The sequence below is a fragment of the Babylonia areolata genome, chromosome 4 (genome assembly GCF_041734735.1).
Source record: "Babylonia areolata isolate BAREFJ2019XMU chromosome 4, ASM4173473v1, whole genome shotgun sequence".
In the NCBI taxonomy this organism is placed as follows: Eukaryota; Metazoa; Mollusca; class Gastropoda; order Neogastropoda; family Buccinidae; genus Babylonia; species Babylonia areolata.
Genome location: NC_134879.1, coordinates 31,258,519 through 31,279,409, shown reverse-complemented (window position 1 = coordinate 31,279,409; position 20,891 = coordinate 31,258,519). Strand labels below are relative to the sequence as shown.

The 20,891-nt window shown below is 39.7% G+C and overlaps 2 protein-coding genes across 2 annotated transcripts in view; both read left to right on the top strand.

Moving 5' to 3' along the window:
* The first annotated feature begins 242 nt into the window (after positions 1-242).
* On the top strand, positions 243-4,607 carry LOC143281653 (large ribosomal subunit protein mL49-like). Its single transcript, XM_076586901.1, has 4 exons — positions 243-427; positions 1,261-1,441; positions 2,602-2,729; positions 3,835-4,607. The coding sequence occupies exons 1-4, from the start codon at positions 329-331 to the stop codon at positions 3,982-3,984; spliced, it is 558 nt and encodes a 185-aa protein (XP_076443016.1). The 5' UTR covers positions 243-328; the 3' UTR covers positions 3,985-4,607.
* Positions 4,608-12,010: 7,403 nt separating this feature from the next.
* Positions 12,011-20,891, top strand: part of LOC143281054 (anaphase-promoting complex subunit 1-like) — an 83,746-nt gene continuing 74,865 nt past the window's right edge. The window contains exons 1-5 of the mRNA XM_076585966.1: positions 12,011-12,104; positions 14,874-15,082; positions 16,117-16,299; positions 18,680-18,752; positions 20,207-20,310. Coding sequence (XP_076442081.1) covers positions 14,912-15,082; positions 16,117-16,299; positions 18,680-18,752; positions 20,207-20,310 — 531 coding nt within the window. The 5' untranslated portion in view covers positions 12,011-12,104; positions 14,874-14,911. The remainder of the gene's footprint in view (positions 12,105-14,873; positions 15,083-16,116; positions 16,300-18,679; positions 18,753-20,206; positions 20,311-20,891) is intronic.

Below are 20,891 nucleotides of genomic sequence, written 5' to 3'. Positions count from 1 at the left end.
CCACGCAGCGTTCGACGATGTTGGACACTTCGAAATCCTCATATTTGGGGGGTCGTATCCGTCTGCGGCCAGCACTCACAGGGGTCAGGAAGTTTTGTGGGGGAATGGCGGGGATGAGATCTCCAGCTATCTTGTACATTTTTTGGTCGCCAGTTTACAAGGCAGTATGCAGTAATCTGAATGTTTGTCAGCAAACGTTTCAACATTTTTCCTTGTATAGATATAAAGTATTCCTGTATCTGTTCACCGTGGGATTGATGTCACGAAGATAGTTAATGCGCACGCATATTTTACAAAAACGGATGCTGTTTGGATATTGAGTATCAACATGGCCACTGCGATGCTGGGTCGAGTGTGCAGTGTTTGTCGGCAAACTTTGACAAGGCTCACGGGGGTTCAGACACACATAAATTCTGGTCTTCATAAGGTATGTTCAATTTGCTTGTATTCATGCAACTCATTGCAGTTCATATTTCAGCACCCAAAACGAAACAAATGTTACCATCAGCACCACACAGCATGAAGTGCTCTTCAAGTTTTGTTCAACTTGGGTTAAATCCTATGAGCTGGCTCCAATTGAATAGTTTAACATTTATTTCTGGTTACGGTGGTTCAGTTTTCATTAGTTTTTTTTTGGTGTGTGTGTACCATTATATGTAACATTGTAAGGTGTCAAAAACAAAACCAAAGAAACAAAACAAACATAAAACAACTAACGTGTGTCCTTGAGAATAATGTTACGAATTTAATAATAATAATAATAATAATGGATACTTATATAGCACACTATCCAGAAATCTGCTCTAGGTGCTTTACAAAAACGCTTTGTTAACATAAAACATTACATCTATGTTACATACACACACCAAAATGTGACTACACACACACACACACACACACACACACACGCACGCACACACGCTGCACATACACATATTAACATACATGTGTATCTAACAGCTACCCTAATACATACGCACACATAGGCAGGCACAAACTTACATAAACGCACGCACACACAATACACATTCAGTGATTCATATACATGCATGTAGTTATGTACACACACATATGTATACACACATAGTCAAGCACAGCTAACGCAAAGGAAGTGGACCTGCCACAATTGAACTTACTGCTGAGGGAAAAGGTGAGTTTTGAGACGAGATTTAAAAGATATATGGTGCTGTTCAGATTATTGAAAAAAAAGTTTTTTTTGCTGGTTACTTGCATATTATTGTCTGGGTTATTTTATTTCAGAGATTGGCATCAAGGTCAGCACTGCCACCAGTGTCAGAGATTGTTGAAGAAGATTTAGCAGAATATGAAGTGTCCAAAGATGACTTCAAGTTTGTGGAGGATATTCTGCCACCCAAGGTGATCCCCTCTGTCCCTCACCATGACCACTACCCAACTCCTTCAGGATGGTACCCACCAAGAGGTAGGATGTGTGTGGTGTTAGTTGTGCTGGCAGAAAGTTTTAATTGTGTGGTTGTTTTTTGTTTTGTTTTTTTGATTGTTTATTGTTTTTGTTTTTAAAAATAATTTTTAGCCCTTTTTGTGCGGTAAGTGACATTTTCCTCAAGCTGCTTGGTGTGAGTCCCCCCCTTACATACATTATATTATGCGTACGGCATACCAGTTTCACTCTCTCATACTATTTCAGCAGTTTGGGTTTTATTTACCTCCACCCCTCCATCCTTCCCCTGCCTTTCCCTCTAAACACCTACTCTGAATTATGAAAATGAAGAACACTATATAATTAATACTATAAGATAGTAGATATATTTTAAAAAAAAACAAAAAAACAACACAATCATTTACAAACTATGAGTTTTGTATTGGCTAGATTGCTGCAAATGCTATTTGTTCAGTTGAGCTACTACTAAGGATTACAAATTCATCACACAAAAAAAGAAAAAGAAAAGAAAAGAAATCCTGTGAGCAAAAAAAAAAAAAAAAAAAAATCAAGCACAGTGTGCTTTGGGATTTTCTTCTGTTTTATTGTAGGAAGAAAAAAAAAAAGGATCATAATACCTGTTTATGTGGCCTTATTAAAGTTAAGACATGAGTGCATCTGGGGTTTTTTTTGCTGTCAGGTCAACACAGAAAGTACAGGCAAGGTGGAGATAAGCAGGAGGCAGATTATGGTTTTATGAGTAAACAGTTGATTTGAAGTGTGGAATGCTGAAAAGAGAGATGAGATTTCATTAAGACTGAAAGAGATTCAAATTCAGTTGTGTAATGCCAGATTTAGTTAGAGATGTATGCAGTTTTGATGTTAAGTTTTCAAGAAGATACTTTTTCTTGCTAACATTATTCCTACTGCTATATACTACTGTTAATAAATATTATATGGTTGCTGCTGCTGATGTTTACACATGACATTGTATAACTATAAGCAGAATAAACTTATCTTTTTAAAGAATACCAATAGTGCAAAAAGAAAAGAAAAAAAAAGATTGCTTTAATATCTAACAGAAGCCTTAGGAGAATAAATGCATTGAAATGTCTGACTTTGCCATTTCTCTTGTAGTGGCTGCAAATGCATTGACCTCATGTTCTGAATTCATTGAAGTCTTACTGATTCATGTGTTTCAGAAGAGGCCAAGTCATTGCCATATTTTGTCAGGAGAACAAAAAATCACATGCTTCCTATGTATGAAGAGCTGAGGAATGGCAACACACGTAAAATGGTGAAGATCAGAAACATTGATGGAGACATTTGGGTGAGTGTTTGCTTTAATTGGACACTGCATGTACACATGCTAGCACTTAAATGTTTGTGCATATATGCACATGCAGTCTGAAAATCAGTGTATAGATACACACATACACACATGCAAATGCATACACACACATTCATAATTTGTATGAATGCACATTCCCAGACACAGATACACAGAACTTGCAGACTAGCCAACAACTACATTTTTAAAACTAAAAATCTGATAGTGATAACATTAAACAACCTGATGGATTTCAAGTGCTTGGAAGGCAGTTGAAAAAAGTTAGTAGTTTGTACTCGTACCAGTACTTAAGTAAATTTATTTGATGTAGTCCCATGGTCAGCATTCAAGGCCATGTTTTCAAAATGGTGTTGTGTCCTTGGGAAAGGCTCTTTACTCAGATTTTCCTCACTCCACCCATTTTTGACTGGGTACCTGACTGGTTGGGGAAGGTTAAGACAGTGAAAAGAGGAATGGGTCCTGCCTTCCTGTGCTGCACCTAAGACACAGTGAATATGATTTCACTATGTCTGGAAAAGGCTATGGGAGTCCAGACCTTTATGGTTGGTTTAACCTGTTTGCTTGAGAAAAGCAGTTTTTATGAAGTTTGTGTCTGTCTTTGTTTCATTGATTTGATTTGGCTTCTGTATCTTTTGTTTTTATTAATTGCATTTTCTAAAAACCAAGTAGCCAACAGTGTCGGAGATTATTGCTACAATTTTATCACAGTTTGCAACACCTGAGTGCATTTTTGTGAGCTCTTGCACCCTTATGAATTTTTGTTTCATTTTGGAAAACGTTTAGGCCAGTACTGCTTGCCCAGAATCGTAATACCACATATTTGTTGTGATAGTTATTATTTGTGTTAGGAGCGAGTGTGCATGTGTGTGAGAGAGGTTGGTTGGTTGGTTGTTTTGACATTATAGTATAGTTGTTGCATGCTTTTTGTCTTTGCATAAACACTTGGCTTCTTAATGATACCTGGGAGGTGAGTGTGTATAAATCTCCAATGTTACAATGATAATGATAGTAATTACACACACACACACACACACACACATATATATATATATATATATGTATTTATTTTTGTTGTTGTCCACAGGCTTTTGACACAGACCTGAGAGCATACCTGCAGGAGAAGACAGGAAGAAAGATCATTGCCAGCCAGGTGCATGAAGTGGGAGGCTACATTCGCGTCAAAGGGCTCATGGCTGAGCATGTGTGTCAGTTCTTGCTAGATAAAGGTTTTTGATGTTAGTGCCTCCCTGGGTGAATACCAGGGCTGGGTGGCATGATGCAGTGTTAGTCACGCTACGTTTTCTTGGCACTAAGAACGTTCCTGAGTCCATGATAATTCAACCTGTACATTGATGTTCACTTTCGCATAATGTGTTTGTTCAGGTTATAAGAAGTTAGACATGAGTGTGTATGTGTGTGTGTGTGAGGGGGGACCTGGGGGGGGGGGTGTATGTGTGTTTGTGTGAGAAGAGAGAGAGGCAGACAGAAATAGAGGGTGTGAGTCTTTATATGGAAAAAAAACCAAAAAACAAGATTGATACAAACTTGTTAATAAGTTTGTGGAACGGCTATTCAAATTTAATACAAGTATAACAGGCATATGCTCTGAATTTTATTGACATCTTATAGGATTTATGCCAGCATTTCTATTAAGCTGGTCATTGAAAAGCAGTCTTGTGAACAAAAGTGTAGTAGATTTGTCATCTCATCTTTGAAAGACATGAACATCTTGCTCTCAGTTCACCTATGTTTTTGATTTGTGACTTGAATGTTTTGTATTTTAGAACATTAAGTGGTGATGACTATTCTGAAATAATTTGCTATGAATACAGAATGTGTTTGAAAATAATGCTGTGTATGTAAGAATGGGTGGATGCTGACATGCATTCTGTTTTTTCCTCTCTTTGTGTGCTTTTAAAAAAAAAATTTTTTTAAAAAAATTTTTCTTTTCTCTCTGATAAACCAACAAACAGAAAGACATTTTTCTTGTATTATCATTATTTTTTTGGTACTCTATCTCTGTGTGTGGAGATTTTAGTCCATATAAAATGAGAGGAAGGGTATTCAGCATTTTTCCTCATAAAACATGAAAGAAAAGAAAATCGCACACAAATCACATCACTGTCACTGAACAAACAAATACCATTATTTGAAGCAGATTTATTCAAGCTAAAGGTTAAAGAACACATGATGAACAAGTGTTGGAAATCATTGAAAGGAATAACATCTGTCAATCATTTAGATTTGATAAATATTTTGTTGCAGCATACAAACACATTAAAATCAAATGGTATGATTTTTCATTTGACAAAATGTAAAAACAAACTGTAAAAAAAATATATATAACTCCCTTTCGTCTGTGGCTGAACAAATGTCTTCCCTCCAAGCCTTCATGATTCCTCAACTAGCTCTGACAAAACACCATGTAACATGCCTAAAAAGAAATGTGCTGAAGAAGTTGAAACTGTATTGAGAAGGCTGATCTCCTTTAAGCCACAGACACTCTCCCTTCCCACTGGTGTAGGTCCTGATCATACCTGTTCCCAAACCTTTAAAAAAAAGAAAAAAAAAAAGTTTACTATTATTTATTTTATTATTTATTTTTTTTTGCTGCCCCATCATCTGCACCGTTTCAGTGGCATTACTTTCACACTGCTCATTTAGATTCCCCATACATGGCCACACCACCTGTTCCCAAACCTGGCAAAGACTGTACACTGTGAAGTGGTGGTATTGTGGCAATGCGTTTGCCAAGGAAGCAAAGAGACAAGAGAGGCCAGCTTTTTGGATCCAATCCCACACTTGCTATTATCTCCCTCTCCACTAGACCTTGAGTGGTGGTCTGGATGCTAATCATTTGTATGAGACAATAAAACATGGTCCTGCTTGTAGAATGCAGTTAGCACATGGAAAAGACCCCATGGCTACAAAAGAGTTGTCCCTGGCAAAATTCTGTAGAAAAGTCCACTGTGATGGGAAAACAAATAGTGAAATACACTTGCAGGCAGCAAAAAGAAAAATAATTATGGGTTGCACTCCACTGTGGTGGTGTGCTTTCTGGGGAGAGCAGCCTGAATTTCTCAAGAAAAGTCTCTTGTGACAAAAGAGTAACACAATACAACACAATACAATACAATACAGACTGTACACATGCACCAACCATAACCACAGTTAAGTTGGATGGACACATGCTTCTGCAACCGTGCAAGTTAATGGGGACAACGGCAAACTCATAATTGAAGGGAGCACAAAACTCAAATTGACACACAAGAACCCCCCCCCACAAAATAAAAGGTATTCAAAGCCATATTTCAAACCTGAAAATTTGGGAAATGACTATTTCAAACCCAAATTTGCCAGAAAATTTAAGTATATATTTAAAGAAGAACACTGATGAAGGCAACTAAATGGGACTGAAATCTACACTACACAGTAGCAGTTTTTTCTCGAGTGTACATCATGTGGAGTGACGGCGTAGAGGTAACGCATCTGCCTAGGAAGCAAGAGAATCTGAGCGTGCTGGTTCGAATCACGGCTCAGCCACCGATATTTTCTCCCCTTCCACTAGACCTTGAGTGGTGGTCTGGATGCTAGTCATTCGGATGAGATGATAAACTGAGGTACCGTGTGCAGCATGCACTTAGCACACGTAAAAGAACCTATGGCAACAAAAGGATTGTTCCTGGCAAAATTCTGTAGAAAAATCCACTTTGATAGGAAAATCAAATAAAACTGCACGCTGGAAAACATACAAAAAAATGGGTGGCACTGTAGTGTAGTGACGCGCTCTCCCTGGGGAGAGCAGCCTGAATTTCACACAGAGAAATCTGTTGTGATAAAAAGAAATAAAATACAGTTAATAATAAAATGCAGGCTTATATAGCGCTGTACCCCTATCTCAAATGGGGCTCACAGCGCTTTACAATAAGATATAATAATAATAATGGATACTTATATAGCACACTATCCAGAAATCTGCTCTAGGTGCTTTACAAAAACACTTTTGTTAACATAAAACATTACATCTATGTTACATACACACACCAAAATGTGACTACACACACACACACACACACGCACACATACAAGGGGAGGGGATGTGTTGATGTTTCCTAGCCTTGAGTGAGTCATGCTGCAGAGTTTTGAACTTTTTGAAGTTTGTCAAAAAAGTGTTTGGGCAGCTGGCAAGAAGAGCATTTCCATAATCTAATCTAGATAGGACAAAAGAACAAACCAATGTCTTTGTGGTTTCTGTGGTTAGATACTGGCAAATGGAACTGATTTGTCGGAGTGCTGCATATGCTGACCTACAAATATGGTTGATGTGTATGTCAAGTGTCATGTCATCTGAAAGGTTGTGTGCAGATGCTGAGAAAGGTATGTCTGAGGTTCCTAACAGGATAGATGAAGGCTAATGCAAGTCAGAAAATGAGCGCTTTGAGTGAATGAGAAGGGCTTCTGTTTTACTATCATTTAGTTTGAGTTTGTGATCCGTCATCCATGATTTGACATCTGTGATGCACAACTGTAAAGTCTGTATGGTTTGACCTATTTGTGTAGGTTGATATATTCTATAAAGCCATGTGTTGTCTGCAACAGATTGGTTGGAAACAAAGTGACTTTGCATAAGCGTATGAAGAGGTTTGATGTACATGATGAAAAGTATGGGGCCTAAGACAGAGCCCTGTGGAACTCTGAACAAAACAGGTGCTGGTTGTGATGAGTGATTATTGATGATGACTGGATACAACTTGAAAGATAGCTTTTGACCCAAGAGAGAGCTAATCCAGAAACCCCATTGTAGTAATGAAGGATGAAGGTTGGGTCATCAGTCTCCGTTCTATACATGGACTTAAAAGTATGTTGTATCAGTGATCTGTATTCTTTCTCATCTGCAAAATGTGGGCATTCACAGCAGAACTGCAACAGACCAGATGAACTGGAAGATCTCCTGGTGCGTTTACTATGTCGTGCATACTTTTATATGGTGTAACCAATTTTTCTGAGCAAAAGTAATGCAATCCCAAGAGGAAGGCATGCCCCCGAGAACATAGTACTATGGCTGCTAGAATGGTGGGTTAAAAAAAGCCAAGCATATGAAAGCCCACAGGCACATGCATACAATTGGACATGATAGTTGCAACCCATTTATGAAGAAGAAGAGGAAGAAGTCATATATATAATGGAGACTGATCTGTATCTGTATTTCTTTTTATCACAATAGATTTCTCTGTGTGAAATTCGGGCTGCTCTCCCCAGGGAGAGCGCGTCGCTATACTACAGCGCCACCCATTTTTTTGGTATTTTTTCCTGCGTGCAGTTTTGTTTGTTTTTCCTATCAAAGTGGATTTTTCTACAGAATTTTGCCAGGAACAACCTTTTTGTTGCCGTGGGTTCTTTTACGAGCCCTAAGTGCATGCTGCACACGGGACCTCGGTTTATCGTCTCATCCGAATGACTAGCGTCCAGACCACCACTCAAGGTCTAGTGGAGGGGGAGAAAATATTGGCGGCTGAGCCGTGATTCGAACCAGCGCGCTCAGATTCTCTCTCGCTTCCTAGGCGGACGCGTTACCTCTAGGCCATCACTCCACTTGATGACCCAACCTTGCAGTTCAATCTTATCACAGCAAGGTGACAGCCTTTCACTGACAAGCATTCTCATCAGCAGCAGTCAAGAGGTTAAACTCAGGAACTGGCTATATATATGTATACAAAAAAAGAAAAAAAGAAAAAAGGTTCATAAGCCATAACAAGAGCCTGCTCTTTGATGAAGCACAAAATGGACGAGACATCACTTGTCAAAATAAAGCATGCAGTACTGATTGAATTCTGTGAACTGCATGATGCGTGATTGTGTCAAACACACACACACACACCACATTCATGAACACACACACACACATTCATTAACATACACTCAGACACACATGTACACACATTCATGAACACACACACATATATATGTATGTATATATATATATACATATGCATATATATATATATATATATACACACACACACATTCATAAACACACATACATGCATGCACACCAAGCATGTATGTGCAGTCAGGCGCACACACATGCATATATACATTGATTAATTTTGTGCTTGTAGTGTACAATGTGCAATACCCAGTATGTGTGATGGGGCAATAAACACAATTTAACACCTTTGTGTGGTTTACATGGCCACATTACTCAACCACCCATCCCCGATCTTAACATTGTGTCGCACTTCTCTATCCCCCCCCCCCCCCACCCACACGCCACACCCCCGCCCGCTCCAACTATCCTCACTTTTTCTTTTCTGTCAAACAAATAAAATACAAATGTAAACAAATGTAAACAAAATAAAACAAAACACCAGCCGCCGTGGCGAAGTGGTTAGCGTCGCGGACTGACGGCTGGGAGGACGCGGGTTCGAATCCCAGCGGAGGTGGGTTTTACGGCCCGTGGCCGGCTCCTACCCAGAGTTGAGTGTGCTGTGGGCTTAAATGGGGAGACTGGGAACACACAGTCGAGTGTCATCCATTTCCAGGATGCGTCTTTGGGTGTGTTGCTCTAATTACCTGACCAACACTGCAAGTGTCTGTATCTATCGGGCCTGGTTAACGCCGGGATATCATTATGACAGGAAGCGTAGAGTACAGCCTTGTCACGCAGTCCCAAACCAAAATGGACCTCCATAGCAATATCGTCATCATCATCGTCCTCCTCCTCCTCCTCCTTCATCGTCATCAATATAAACAAAATAGTCTCAAAGTCTGTGGCCTTTCATGCCCTGCTCTCATGGTGACCTCAGTTTCGATACCCCTCCACTTCCGTGCTTGGGGCGAGTCCTGTCAATGTCGTCAGTGTCGGCAGGTTCATGGGGGGCTGTTGTTTGAGGGGCGTGGTGGCGGTCTCCACTCTGGGAGGGATGATCACTCAGTCTGGCTCCGCGACTGAGCCATTATTGTCGTTGGTGGGGGGCTTAGCAGGTGGTGTCCTAGGTGCGTTGAAGTAGAACAGGCGCCGCTGAACATCACCGAGGTGACTCAGCAGCGGTGCGGGGTCTCCTCTGGTGTGTGGCCTCCTGGCGACCTAACACCGATGGTTCCCAGTGGACTGCCGACGCTGGAACTGTGGCGGACGAGCCCGGGTGTGGCCGTGTATGGGGGAGTCTGAGTGAGCGGTGTGGGAGTGATGCCGCTGAAACGGTGCAGATGATGGGGCAAAAAACAAAACAAAACAAAAAAACAAAAAACCCCAGAAAATTTGGAATAGTGTCGTTCGAACCTGTATCATTGAAAGTGATTTAGAAAACTGATTACAGAAATCAGAAGTAACCTAAATCCCAAATTTGATATTTGACTGAGACGATGTCTTGCAGTCGTTAGGTTAAAGGTTAAATTAAATGTCCTTTGCCCTTTCAAGGCCATCGGAGCAATGAAATCATACCCACGGTGTTTAGGCCTCGGCTTAAAAAGGCGGGGCCCAATTCTCTCCTTTCGAAGTTTAAATCTTCCCCAGCTACCGAGGATAAGAAATACAAAAGACGACATCCGACACATTTTGCAAAAGACGGTCACGGGTTCTTCTCTGAGTGTGTGTGTGTGTGTGTGCGTGCGTGCGTGCGTGCGTGCGTGCGTGCGTGTGTGTGTGTGTGTGTGTGTGTGTGTGTGTGTGTGCGTGCGTGCGTGAGTGAGTGAGTGCGTGTATGCGTGCATGATCAGGTGACGCAATATGTTGATGTGAAACAAAAAGGGGCTTACACTGGCTGGCTGATTTAATTACATGCTAGTCACACACACACACACACACACACACACACACACACACACACACACACACACACACACACACACACACACCCACACACACGCACGCACACACACATACACATACACACACACACACACAGCACGCACACACACACACACACACACACAGCACGCGCGCACACACACACACACACACACACACACACACACACACACACACCCACACACACGCACGCAAACACACATATACAAAGCTCGTCGAACGCGGCAGTCTTCAATTCACATTACGTCACTCAGGCTGTGCGTGTCGCCACAGGTGTTCGTAAGAAAGAAACGTGTTCATCCATCGTCCCAGCCGCCGGAGCCACGACGAACTGTCCTGTCCCATCACCGAAGTTCCGGAACTGCAGTCATGGGGGATCATCATCAGATGGTAAGTTCAGGAGAAGCGGTGGTGCTTTTGTTTTGTGTGTGATAATTTTTTTTTTTTTTTTTTTTTTTTTTTACTTGATTTTGTTTGTCGCATGTGTGTGTGTGTGTGTGTGTGTGTGTGTGTGTGTGTGTGTGTGTGTGTGTGTGTGAGAGAGAGAGAGAGAGAGAGAGAGAGACAGACAGACAGACAGACAGACAGCACGGAACAAAGTTCTTGTTGTCTGTGTTGTTCGGTCGACAGTGTCTGTCGTCTTCCATATGGCTCCCAATACAACACAATTTTCAATGGGGTTTTTTTCGTCAAAATTTTTTAATACATTTTTAATATATCATTATCTTTTAAAAGTAATGATTCTCTCTCTCTCGTTTCCAGGCTGTGCTTACAGTGGAGGGGACTTCTTCTTCTTCTTCTTCTTTTTTTATATTATAATTATTTATTTATTTATTTATTTATTTATTTATTTATTTACGTAAGCTTATCTATTATTTATTCACCTTTTTTTTTTCTTAAGGCCTGACTAAGCGCGTTGGGTTACGCTGCTGGTCAGGCATCTGCTTGGCAGATGTGGTGTAGCGTATATGGATTTGTCCGAACGCATTGACGCCTCCTTGAGCTATTGAAAACTGAAACTGTCAAATATCACTACAAGTGGGGTATATATGATGTGCAAATCTGTTGGACTAATGAAGTTGCTGAAGTCTGACAACTTCTTTGATGGAGGTTCCCAGGTTATAACTGTAGTACATAAAACATTTTTGTCTACTATGTCTTTTGAAAAAAACAAACAAAACAAAACAAAACAAAACAAACCCCACCTTCCTCTTCCGTCAGATCGCATGTCTCCGGACGAAGATTTTCAAGAAACCGAAAGTTATCAGAACAGTCACATTTTTTTTTTCGATTAAAAAAAAGTTCTCTTTTTACTCATTAAAATGCAATCTGTGATTTTACATCTGTGATTTTCAGTTTCTCATTTTATACGCAGTGCCCCCCACACCCTCCCAAAAGAGTATGTGGAACTGTTTTTGCTATAACTGTGTCACCACGAATGATCGCATTACCGGAAGTTCAGACAACTACAGCGGGAAATATGGCCGCGAGGAGAACAGCTTCTTGAGAGTCTGCTGACAGTTTTCATTGATTTCTTATTTGCAGTACGTCCACTTTTCTTATGTCACAGTATAGCAGGTAGAATAGTCAATACAGCATAAATCTGAAGAGTCAATACAGCATAGCGTTGAAGCAATTATTTGTATTTGCAAAATGTGTTGACACAGCGGTCAAGTGTTGGACTGCTCACGAAGCGAATCAGTTCTGATATTTTTGTTATTTCAGTATTCTATCAGTGAAGAAGTGAAATGATGTTTGCTTGGTTAATTAAACGCAGATGTCTGATAAAAAAAAAACACACCCAAAAAACAAAACAAAAAACCCCAACTACGCGCCTTGTGGCACCGCACACCAGTCCAATCCAGCAGCTAATCAACAACGCAGCTAAAACAAAAGCAGCGGGAATATATACGTACAAAGCGACTAAATAGACAAAGGGGTTTAACTGCACCAATGTTAAAATGCAGGATATTATTGTGGTGTTGCACTTTTACTCATTGAGTCATTCTTGCTCACCACTGAATACTATGCCGGACTGCAAGTGAAACATTCAATGAATGCACCACACCCCCAAAGCAAAGCAATCAAATAAAATAGCAAGGGGCGTGGGGGGCATGACTGCCATGAGGGAGATACATCAGATAATAATTACATGATGTACATAAAATTAGATTTGAAAAAAAAGAGAAGATAATGATAACAGTACTTACATGGCACAAACTCCCCATATAATGGACTACTACTTCGTAGTAGATGTAATGACAATTGGATTTGTTTCAATGGATTATTCATTTATTGATAGTGTGTATGGTCACAAGTACAAGCTAAATGACTGACTCACGTGGTGTGGAGTTCAAAGAAACTGAATAAAAAACAAACTGGTGTGTCTCAATTGGAAAAAAGAAAAGTATATATAATGTCACTAAATGTGTGCGTATAGGTTTCCATTTTACTTTTTCATGTAGTAAAATGATTACTGCTTGACTTGAGTGCAAAGCTAGAAACAGTTTCTTTTACTTAATTTATTTATAATCTGTGTTACCAACATAATCACTATGGCATTCATTAATATCAAGGGTTCTGCCTCAGCTATGTGAAGAGTCATTGGGGTGCAGCACAGAACTGTTCGTCAGATTCCTGTGTGTCTGTTGGTTGTGTGTCAAAGCCTGGGTCTCTGCAAATTTTTCAAATGGTTATCCTGCCCATTCTGCAGTGTCAGTCCACCATTGTTTCTGTCTCCAACCATCAACAGTTCCTTTGAGGATTGTTTTAGCAAAGCTGTTGGATCTTGTTCTGTGGCCATACCAGCTGTGATTAGGGTTTACTAATTTTAGAAATTATTTGATGAGGAACCCTCCACTAGTGAATGGAGCACTAATTAGTAAAGAATAAAATCTTATGAAACTGTATCTTCTTCCATTGGTAACCACAGTCATAATTTATTGGCTGTTACGGTGTTAGGTATGACATGCTTGGAACAAATAATGCTGAAGGATAAGCAAAAACAAAACAACAACAGAAACTGGGATCTTTTGTTCTGCTTCAAATGAGTGATTGCCTTTGTGGCGAAGGTGTCTGTTGGTGGGGCTAGTACTGTATCCAGTGAGGAAAGGTCCCTCCAGTCCCTCCTTTAGGAAAGGACATACTATATGCAGCAAGTGATCCTGCTTAGCTGTTATGATTTTTTTACAGTCCCTTCTGGATCTTGTCTGATGAGGCAGAAGGAACTGGCAAGTTACTGCTGTTTCTTGGTGGAGAATTTGATCCACTTTTCACGGGCAGCCTAGATCAGTACTAGATCATGTAGATGTCTTTTTTTTAATTCAATTATTGTTGTTTGTTTGCAGTGTTGGCCATTCTACCAGAATGTTCATGATGCTAGCAGTTTGGTCATTTTCATCGAATTTCTCTAGACTTCTGTCTACTTGTGTAATTTATGGTTTATTTTTAATCCCTTTGATTATGAGTGAAACTGAAAGTGCTTTGGTTAAGATATGTACAAGATCCGGCACCACATAAATACTTTATTCATTGTCATTTGTATGATATTATTATTATTGTCATTCAAGGGAAAGCCATCTGCTCACCTCAGGGTCTCTTTGTGGGATGCAGGTACTGTGCTTTTGAGGGATTATCCAGCACAATTCTTACTGACGCTTTGTCTTGTAATTTATTTTGTTGATTTTCCAGTTGGTTCTTTCCAGATGACACCTTTGAAAGGCAAGTACCTTATTGGAACTAATGTGGTACCTTTGGAACTAATGTGGTTGTGGGAACCCATTTCCTGTTATGCAGTGTCACACAATGCTACTTGCTGCTGGTGTTATTCAGATTTTGGTCATAGAGTTGGTACCTTGGCTGGTGATTCAAATGGTTTTATCATCTTAGTTTGTAGCTTTTACGATGGTGTATTTATCAGGGTGGATCTTCATCTCCCATTCCTACTTCCGTTTTCTTTTTTTTTCTCTCTCTCTCATTTGCCTGGAGGTCTGTTGGTAGGGCTTGAAGGTCCTGTTTTAGTAGGTATGGTGATAGAGGAGCAACCTAAACTTCAATTCAAAAATATTTGTAACCCAAATTAGAATTCTGTTCCAGACTGTTCAGCCCAATCTTAAGTCACATTTCAACACATTGTGAATGAATGAAGGCCTTCCTGATTTCAATTTGATGGAAAGAGCTTTATTTTGAGTGTTTCAGTTTGAGTTTAAACTTGAACACAGAATTAATCATCAGTTTCCAGCATTAGCAGCATGTGTGATGCAGTGACTATATTATACTAAGTCTTTGCTCTGTATTTTTCTTGATGATTTTAGAAAGACCTACATTCGCTACCACCCTGGATCCTGAGGATATGATATCGGCCTGTGATACCCAGGAGTTCGCTCCATTTGGGCGGGACTATGTGAAGCACCACCCTGGGGAGTTCCAGATCCAGGTTCAAAATGTGAACCATGTGGACAGTGGTGTTCCCCTTGTCAAGTCCTTCAGGGAATTCTCTCTGCATGACACTGTTTCCAATAAGGTTTGTGATTATTGTGTGTTAAATACTGTATGGTTTCTGATCTTTCTTTTTTAAGGTTCTTTTTTAATAGAAGAAATGCCTTTTAATTTTCAGGGGTATCCATTTTTTGCTTCTTGTTTTTCTTGGTTGGAAATGGATATTGTGATCATGAGTATTATTTGAGATTCCAGTGTGTGTGTGCGTGCGTGCGTGTGTGTGTGTGTGTGTGTGTGTGTGTGTGTGTGTGTGTGTGAAATATAAAAGTCACAACAGTGAAGAGGACATACAATCATTAATGTCAAGCGTTTTGAATTTCAGTGGATAAGGCATTTGAAATCTGAAATGGCATTGAAGGTTGAAATGTGTCATGTCATTATTTTGATGAAAATATGTGTTCAAATCTGCATTATTAAGCAGTATAGTTGGTGATCACTCTTCTTCTTATATCCCAGTCTCAGAGTCAGACCACTTATGACCTGGCAACAAGTTCTCTCTCTCGAAATATATCTTTGTTCCTGATCTCTTTCAGGGCATTACTCAGTCTCAGGTCTGCCCATTCTGGAATATTGTCTAGTTGTCTCAGTTCTGTCTGCCTCTCCTTTTCCTTTGAACTGTGCATTGCAGGATTGTGAGGTGCCGTGACAGAGTCAGTTAGGCATTGGTCTTCACAGTCAGTGATCACCAGTGATCAGGGAATATGGTACTGTTTTGACATGGTGGTGTGCTTTGGGAAAGGTACTTTATTCTGATTTATGTTACTTCACCAAGGTGTGAATGGGTTACCTGACTTCGGTTGGAGAAGGTTAAAACAGTGTAAGGAGAGGATAGGGCCCCGCCTTTCTGTACCGAGCCGTAGACACCGTGGGTATAAAAACACTGACCTGATGGCCATAAAAGGCTATGGGATCGTTAATCTAACTTTTTTTTAGTAGGATTGTCTTGGCAAACCCTGTTTATAACTACCCACTGTGCATTTGCTTTAATGTTGTTGTTATCTTTTTTGCTGTTATGTGGAGAGAGGTGTTGGAATGACAGATGCCATGTTGGTGATTCAGAAGGAGAGGTGGCTGTTCCATGGCACTGGCGGGGTGAGTGTGAAGGATGACAGGGACAGGGTGGAGACATGGAGGGACGAGGAGCTGTACATCAGCGGTCAGACTGTGGTGTGGAGCCGCGTGGGGCAGGGTGGAGTTCAATCTGTCGTCAAAACCTTCACCATGGACTCCATGGTTCTGCAGGTCAGTTGGGCAGGGGCTTTGTATGATTGTTAATGTTATGTCCTGATCAAACCTGTTCTTAAAACTGGCAAAGACTGTATGCATACCTGTATGATAGATGGGTCCAACTATGACCATCAGAACAGCAGAGGAGGCAACTGCTGTCCTATGTGGGCTAGAATTTGATTATAGTGGAGAGTGTCTTGCCAACTTAATCGCCACTCTGTCAGCAAAGAGGGCTTTACGACAGCTTTAAAACGATCCCCAAAGACAAACTCGCCCCTTCGGCTTCAGCTCTAAGAGCCAGTGCGGTCTTGCCTTATAGTTTGAGAGTCATTGTTCTTCCCAAAAGATTAAGCTGTAAACTGAATTGCTATTGCAGAGGAGAAACCTTTGGTCTAACAGCTCTCACTTTGTTGGGGTACTGATAAAACAAATTTATGTGTGTCCTTGACACTGTAGATGCAAAGGACGAGCTGTGTATATTCACTGAGTGGTTAAACAAAGACAAGAAAAGAGGGAAAATCTTGTATTATGGGAGCTTCAGTCTGTTGCTGTTTGTCTGCTTCAGAGTTCTTTCCCTTCACAACTATTCAGACCAGAAACCTGGATGATCATGACTGAAGCTTTGTCAGTCTTTGTATGTGTGTAGCTTTGCCAATTTGATTAGATTGTGCAGCACTAGACTGTTCTTAGAATGACCACCTGAAGGTATTGTACTGTATTATTATTCTTTGTCATGACAGAGTTCTCTGTGTGAAATATGGGCTGATCTCTGTGGGGAGGGCATGTTGCTACAAAGCAACGCCTATTTTTTCTGCTTGCAAGTGTACATGTTTTCCAGTCAAATTTGGATTTTTTAAACAGAATTTTGCAAAGGACAACCTTTTTGTTGTTGTTGGTTCGTTTATGTGTGCTAAGTGCATGCTGCACCTTGGATTTTTGTTTATCATCTCATTTGAATTACTAGCGTTCAGACCACCTCTCTAGGTCTGGTGGATGGGTAGAAAATACTGGTGAGTGTTGGATTTGATCCTGTGCCTTCGTATTCTCATTTCCTTGGTGGACATGTTACCACTGGACCACCACTGTTGTTGCAATTCCTTTAGAATTATAGTAAAACTAAAAGGGTCCTGGGGACCTCCAAGATTTCTGACTAATTGGAAGCCATGCTGTCCACCTTTCTTTCTTTTTTTTATCTTTATATATATATATATTTATATATATATATATATATATATATATTTTTTTTTAATAGAAGAGATGAAAAGAAAAGAGAAAAAAAAAAGAGGGATCTGTGTTAAAAGTGGAAGCAGAAAAGAGAGTAGTGTTGGAGCTAGGTAACATCCTATTCATTTTGCTTTTATTTTTAGAATAGTTTATTTTTGGCATGTTTCACAAACTTTTGTGTGGCAATATGGCAAACAAAGCATAACGATGAACTATTAATTCAGACAGAAAATATATAGAAATATAACATTCAATATAAGGCAAGTAAATATCATCCACTTACAAATAATGGTGATCATTAATCTGTGCATCAGTAAAAAACAACTTTTCGATATATATTTTTCATTATTGATAAGTGTTGTATTAGAATATTGATTAGGTTCTTACTTAAAAGCAATGATCAACAGATATAGACAGCATTTGTGTTGAATGCAGACAAGCTATTTGATCAACAATTAAAAAACAGTGGTCCTCACTACCACCCCATTCTCTCACATGAAAGAAACAAGTTCAGACACATGCAAACAGATCCAAAAACTTTATTTTAGTAGGTTGAGTAACTGATGATAATGGTCAGTCAGTCTTCTTTTTTTTGTGGTTGTATTTGTTGTTTGTTGAGATGTTAAATACAGTAGTTGTGCAAAATACATCAATGATCAGCCATTCCCTGTACACAGTCATTCATTCATGTATCCACATATAGTGAAAGTGAAACAAACAAAAAATGTCAGCAGGCCATCTCTGCATCATAAAAAACAGAAGGTGAGCTCTCTGCGTGGTCATGCCATTCTGCACTGGTGGGTCATGGTATAGTTTGTGTGACTGAAATTAAGAGAACAAAAAAGTTAAATCTAACATACCATGACACTCAGTAAATACCCTTCCATCGTCCCCTCTTCTGTAATCAGTAAGCCTCACTAATTATGATTCAGTTGCTGTCAAAGAGGGCGCTGCTTAGGCATGCAAAAGGGAGTTCACTAGCTGCAGCTACTTTTTATTTCTATGCTTAAGCAGAGAAGTATTTTGCACTGGACAGGAATCAGACCCCTGCCGGAGTCTGCACCAAAGGGTCATGGTATAGTATATTAGTTTAAACAAATTTAGAGAAAAAAAGTTCCTTTTTCGGTTTTTGGTAAGGAAACGACTGAGATGGAATGTATACTGTGTGCAGTCTGTGTGGACGACGTTTGTCCTGTCAGGTAGTGGACTTGAACCACAGGCTCCGCCGGCATCAGAGCCAACAGGTAAACATATTTTGAAACTGCAACGAGTGTAATGAAGCATTGTTTTGATTTCACAGGAATTAGAACTAGAAGAAGCATATGTTTCTCTTTAACTTAGTTTCAGTTTCAAGAAGGTGTCAAACTCAAAGCTTGCAGACTTATCAGTATATACTACACCACACTGTTTTAGGAGGAGTGGGAGGTTGGGGGGGAGGAAAAGGTGCCTGACCTTTGCATAAACCCAACGCACTGCTCAGGCCCGAATGCAGCACATGGACAATGAAAATCAGAACATTAATTGAAAATGAAACTTGATTTATAAAATGTGTGTGTGGTTCTGCCTGCCTGCCCTGTTTTTTTGTTTTTTTTTCATTTGTGTGGTTACTGAGATGTTACAAAGCCATTACAGTGATGAGATATTCAACCATCTTGAGCATTTGGTGGATCACATTCCGGTTGCGAAAAGAAGACACTGGATTTTTTTAATACAGAGCAATGTTTTGAATTTTGGTCAATACAGTTTAGACTTGTACAGCTAATGTTTGCTGAAAAGAATGGACGTTTTTTTGATTATGGACTTTAACATTTTGTTTCCCCTCTAAGCCCAGTGTTTATAGTCCTTCCATATTTTTGAAACTTTTAGAGAGAGAAAGGAATGAAGAAAATGTCTGATTTCATGATTGTCAACAAGCAAACCTCAGAAATTTTGTAAGATTGTTTATGGATGCTTATGAAGAACATTTTTGATTTCATGATTGTCAACTAGAAAAACTCAGAAATGTTGTAAGATTGTTTATAGATGCTCATGAAGAAAATGTCTGGTTTGATGATTGTCTGTTTATAGTTGCTCATGAAGAAAATATCTGATGTCATGATTGTCAACAGGCGAAACTCAGAAATGTTGTTGGGTTGTTTACAGATGCTCATATTTTTATAGTTGTAAGTTTGCAGAGGGTTAGTGATGTTGCTCTTTCATGCATTCATTATTATTGTTTTTATTTTTACTTTTGTATCTTTCTCTTTTCATTTTATTTATTATTTTTAAAGGTCCCTCATGATCATATGTAAGTATAAGTATGCAGTGTGTGTGTGTGTGTGCGTGCGTGCGTGCGTGTGTGCGCGTGTGTGCGCGTGCGTGCGTGCGTGCGTGTGTGTGTGTGTGTGTGTGGTCACATTTTGGTGTGTGTATGTAACATAGATATAATGTTTTATGTTATCAAAAGCGTTTTGTAAAGCACCTAGAGCAGATTTCTGGATAGTGTGCTATATAAGTATCCATTGTTATTATTATTATTATTATTATTTCATTTTTATCCAGAAGGAAGCCGTGTGACGCAAAGTGGTGTGTGTATGTAACATAGATATAATGTTTTATGTTATCAAAAGCGTTTTGTAAAGCACCTAGAGCAGATTTCTGGATAGTGTGCTATATAAGTATCCATTGTTATTATTATTATTATTTCATTTTTATCCAGAAGGAAGCCGTGTGACGCAGAGTGGAGTGAGCGTCATAGAGTCAAACACATTGACGTTTTTCATGGACGATGGAGGAGAGTACAGCACCGTCCTGCCATTTCAGGTACTGCTGTGGGAAAGGGAGACAGCATTGAGATAGCTGTCCCTTCTTTAACTCTGTTGTCTTCTGTGTTTCTGGGCTGTGCTTATTGCTCTGTTGTCTTTTTTGTGGGCTGTGGTTATTATTCTGTTGTCTTCTGTTTGGGCTGTGCTTATTACTCGGTTGTCTTCCATGTTTATGAGCTGTTCTTATTACTCTGTTCTCTTCTGTGTTTAAGGGCTGTTCTTATTACTCCATTGTCTTCCGTGTTTATGAGCTGTTCTTATTAGTCTGTTCTCTTTTGTGTTTGTGGGCTGTTCTTATTACTCTGTTGTTTTCTGTTTGTGAGCTGTTCTTATTACTCCGTTGTCTTCTGTGTTTGTGAGCTGTTCTTATTACTCTGTTGTCTTCTGTGTTTGTGAGCTGTTCTTATTACTCTGTTGTCTTCTGTGTTTGTGAGCTGTTCTTATTACTCTGTTGTCTTCTGTGTTTGTGAGCTGTTCTTATTACTCTGTTGTCTTCTGTGTTTGTGAGCTGTTCTTATTACTCTGTTGTCTTCTGTGTTTGTGGGCTGTTCCCTATTGCTCTGTTGTCTTCTGCATTTG

Coding starts and splice junctions, on each gene's coding strand:
- LOC143281653 (XM_076586901.1), top strand. CDS start 329: ATGGCCACTGCGATGCTGGGTCGAGTGTGCAGTGTTTGTCGGCAAACT. Junction 1,442..2,601: donor AGGATGGTACCCACCAAGAG/GTAGGATGTGTG, acceptor CATGTGTTTCAG/AAGAGGCCAAGTCATTGCCA. Junction 2,730..3,834: donor ACATTGATGGAGACATTTGG/GTGAGTGTTTGC, acceptor TGTTGTCCACAG/GCTTTTGACACAGACCTGAG.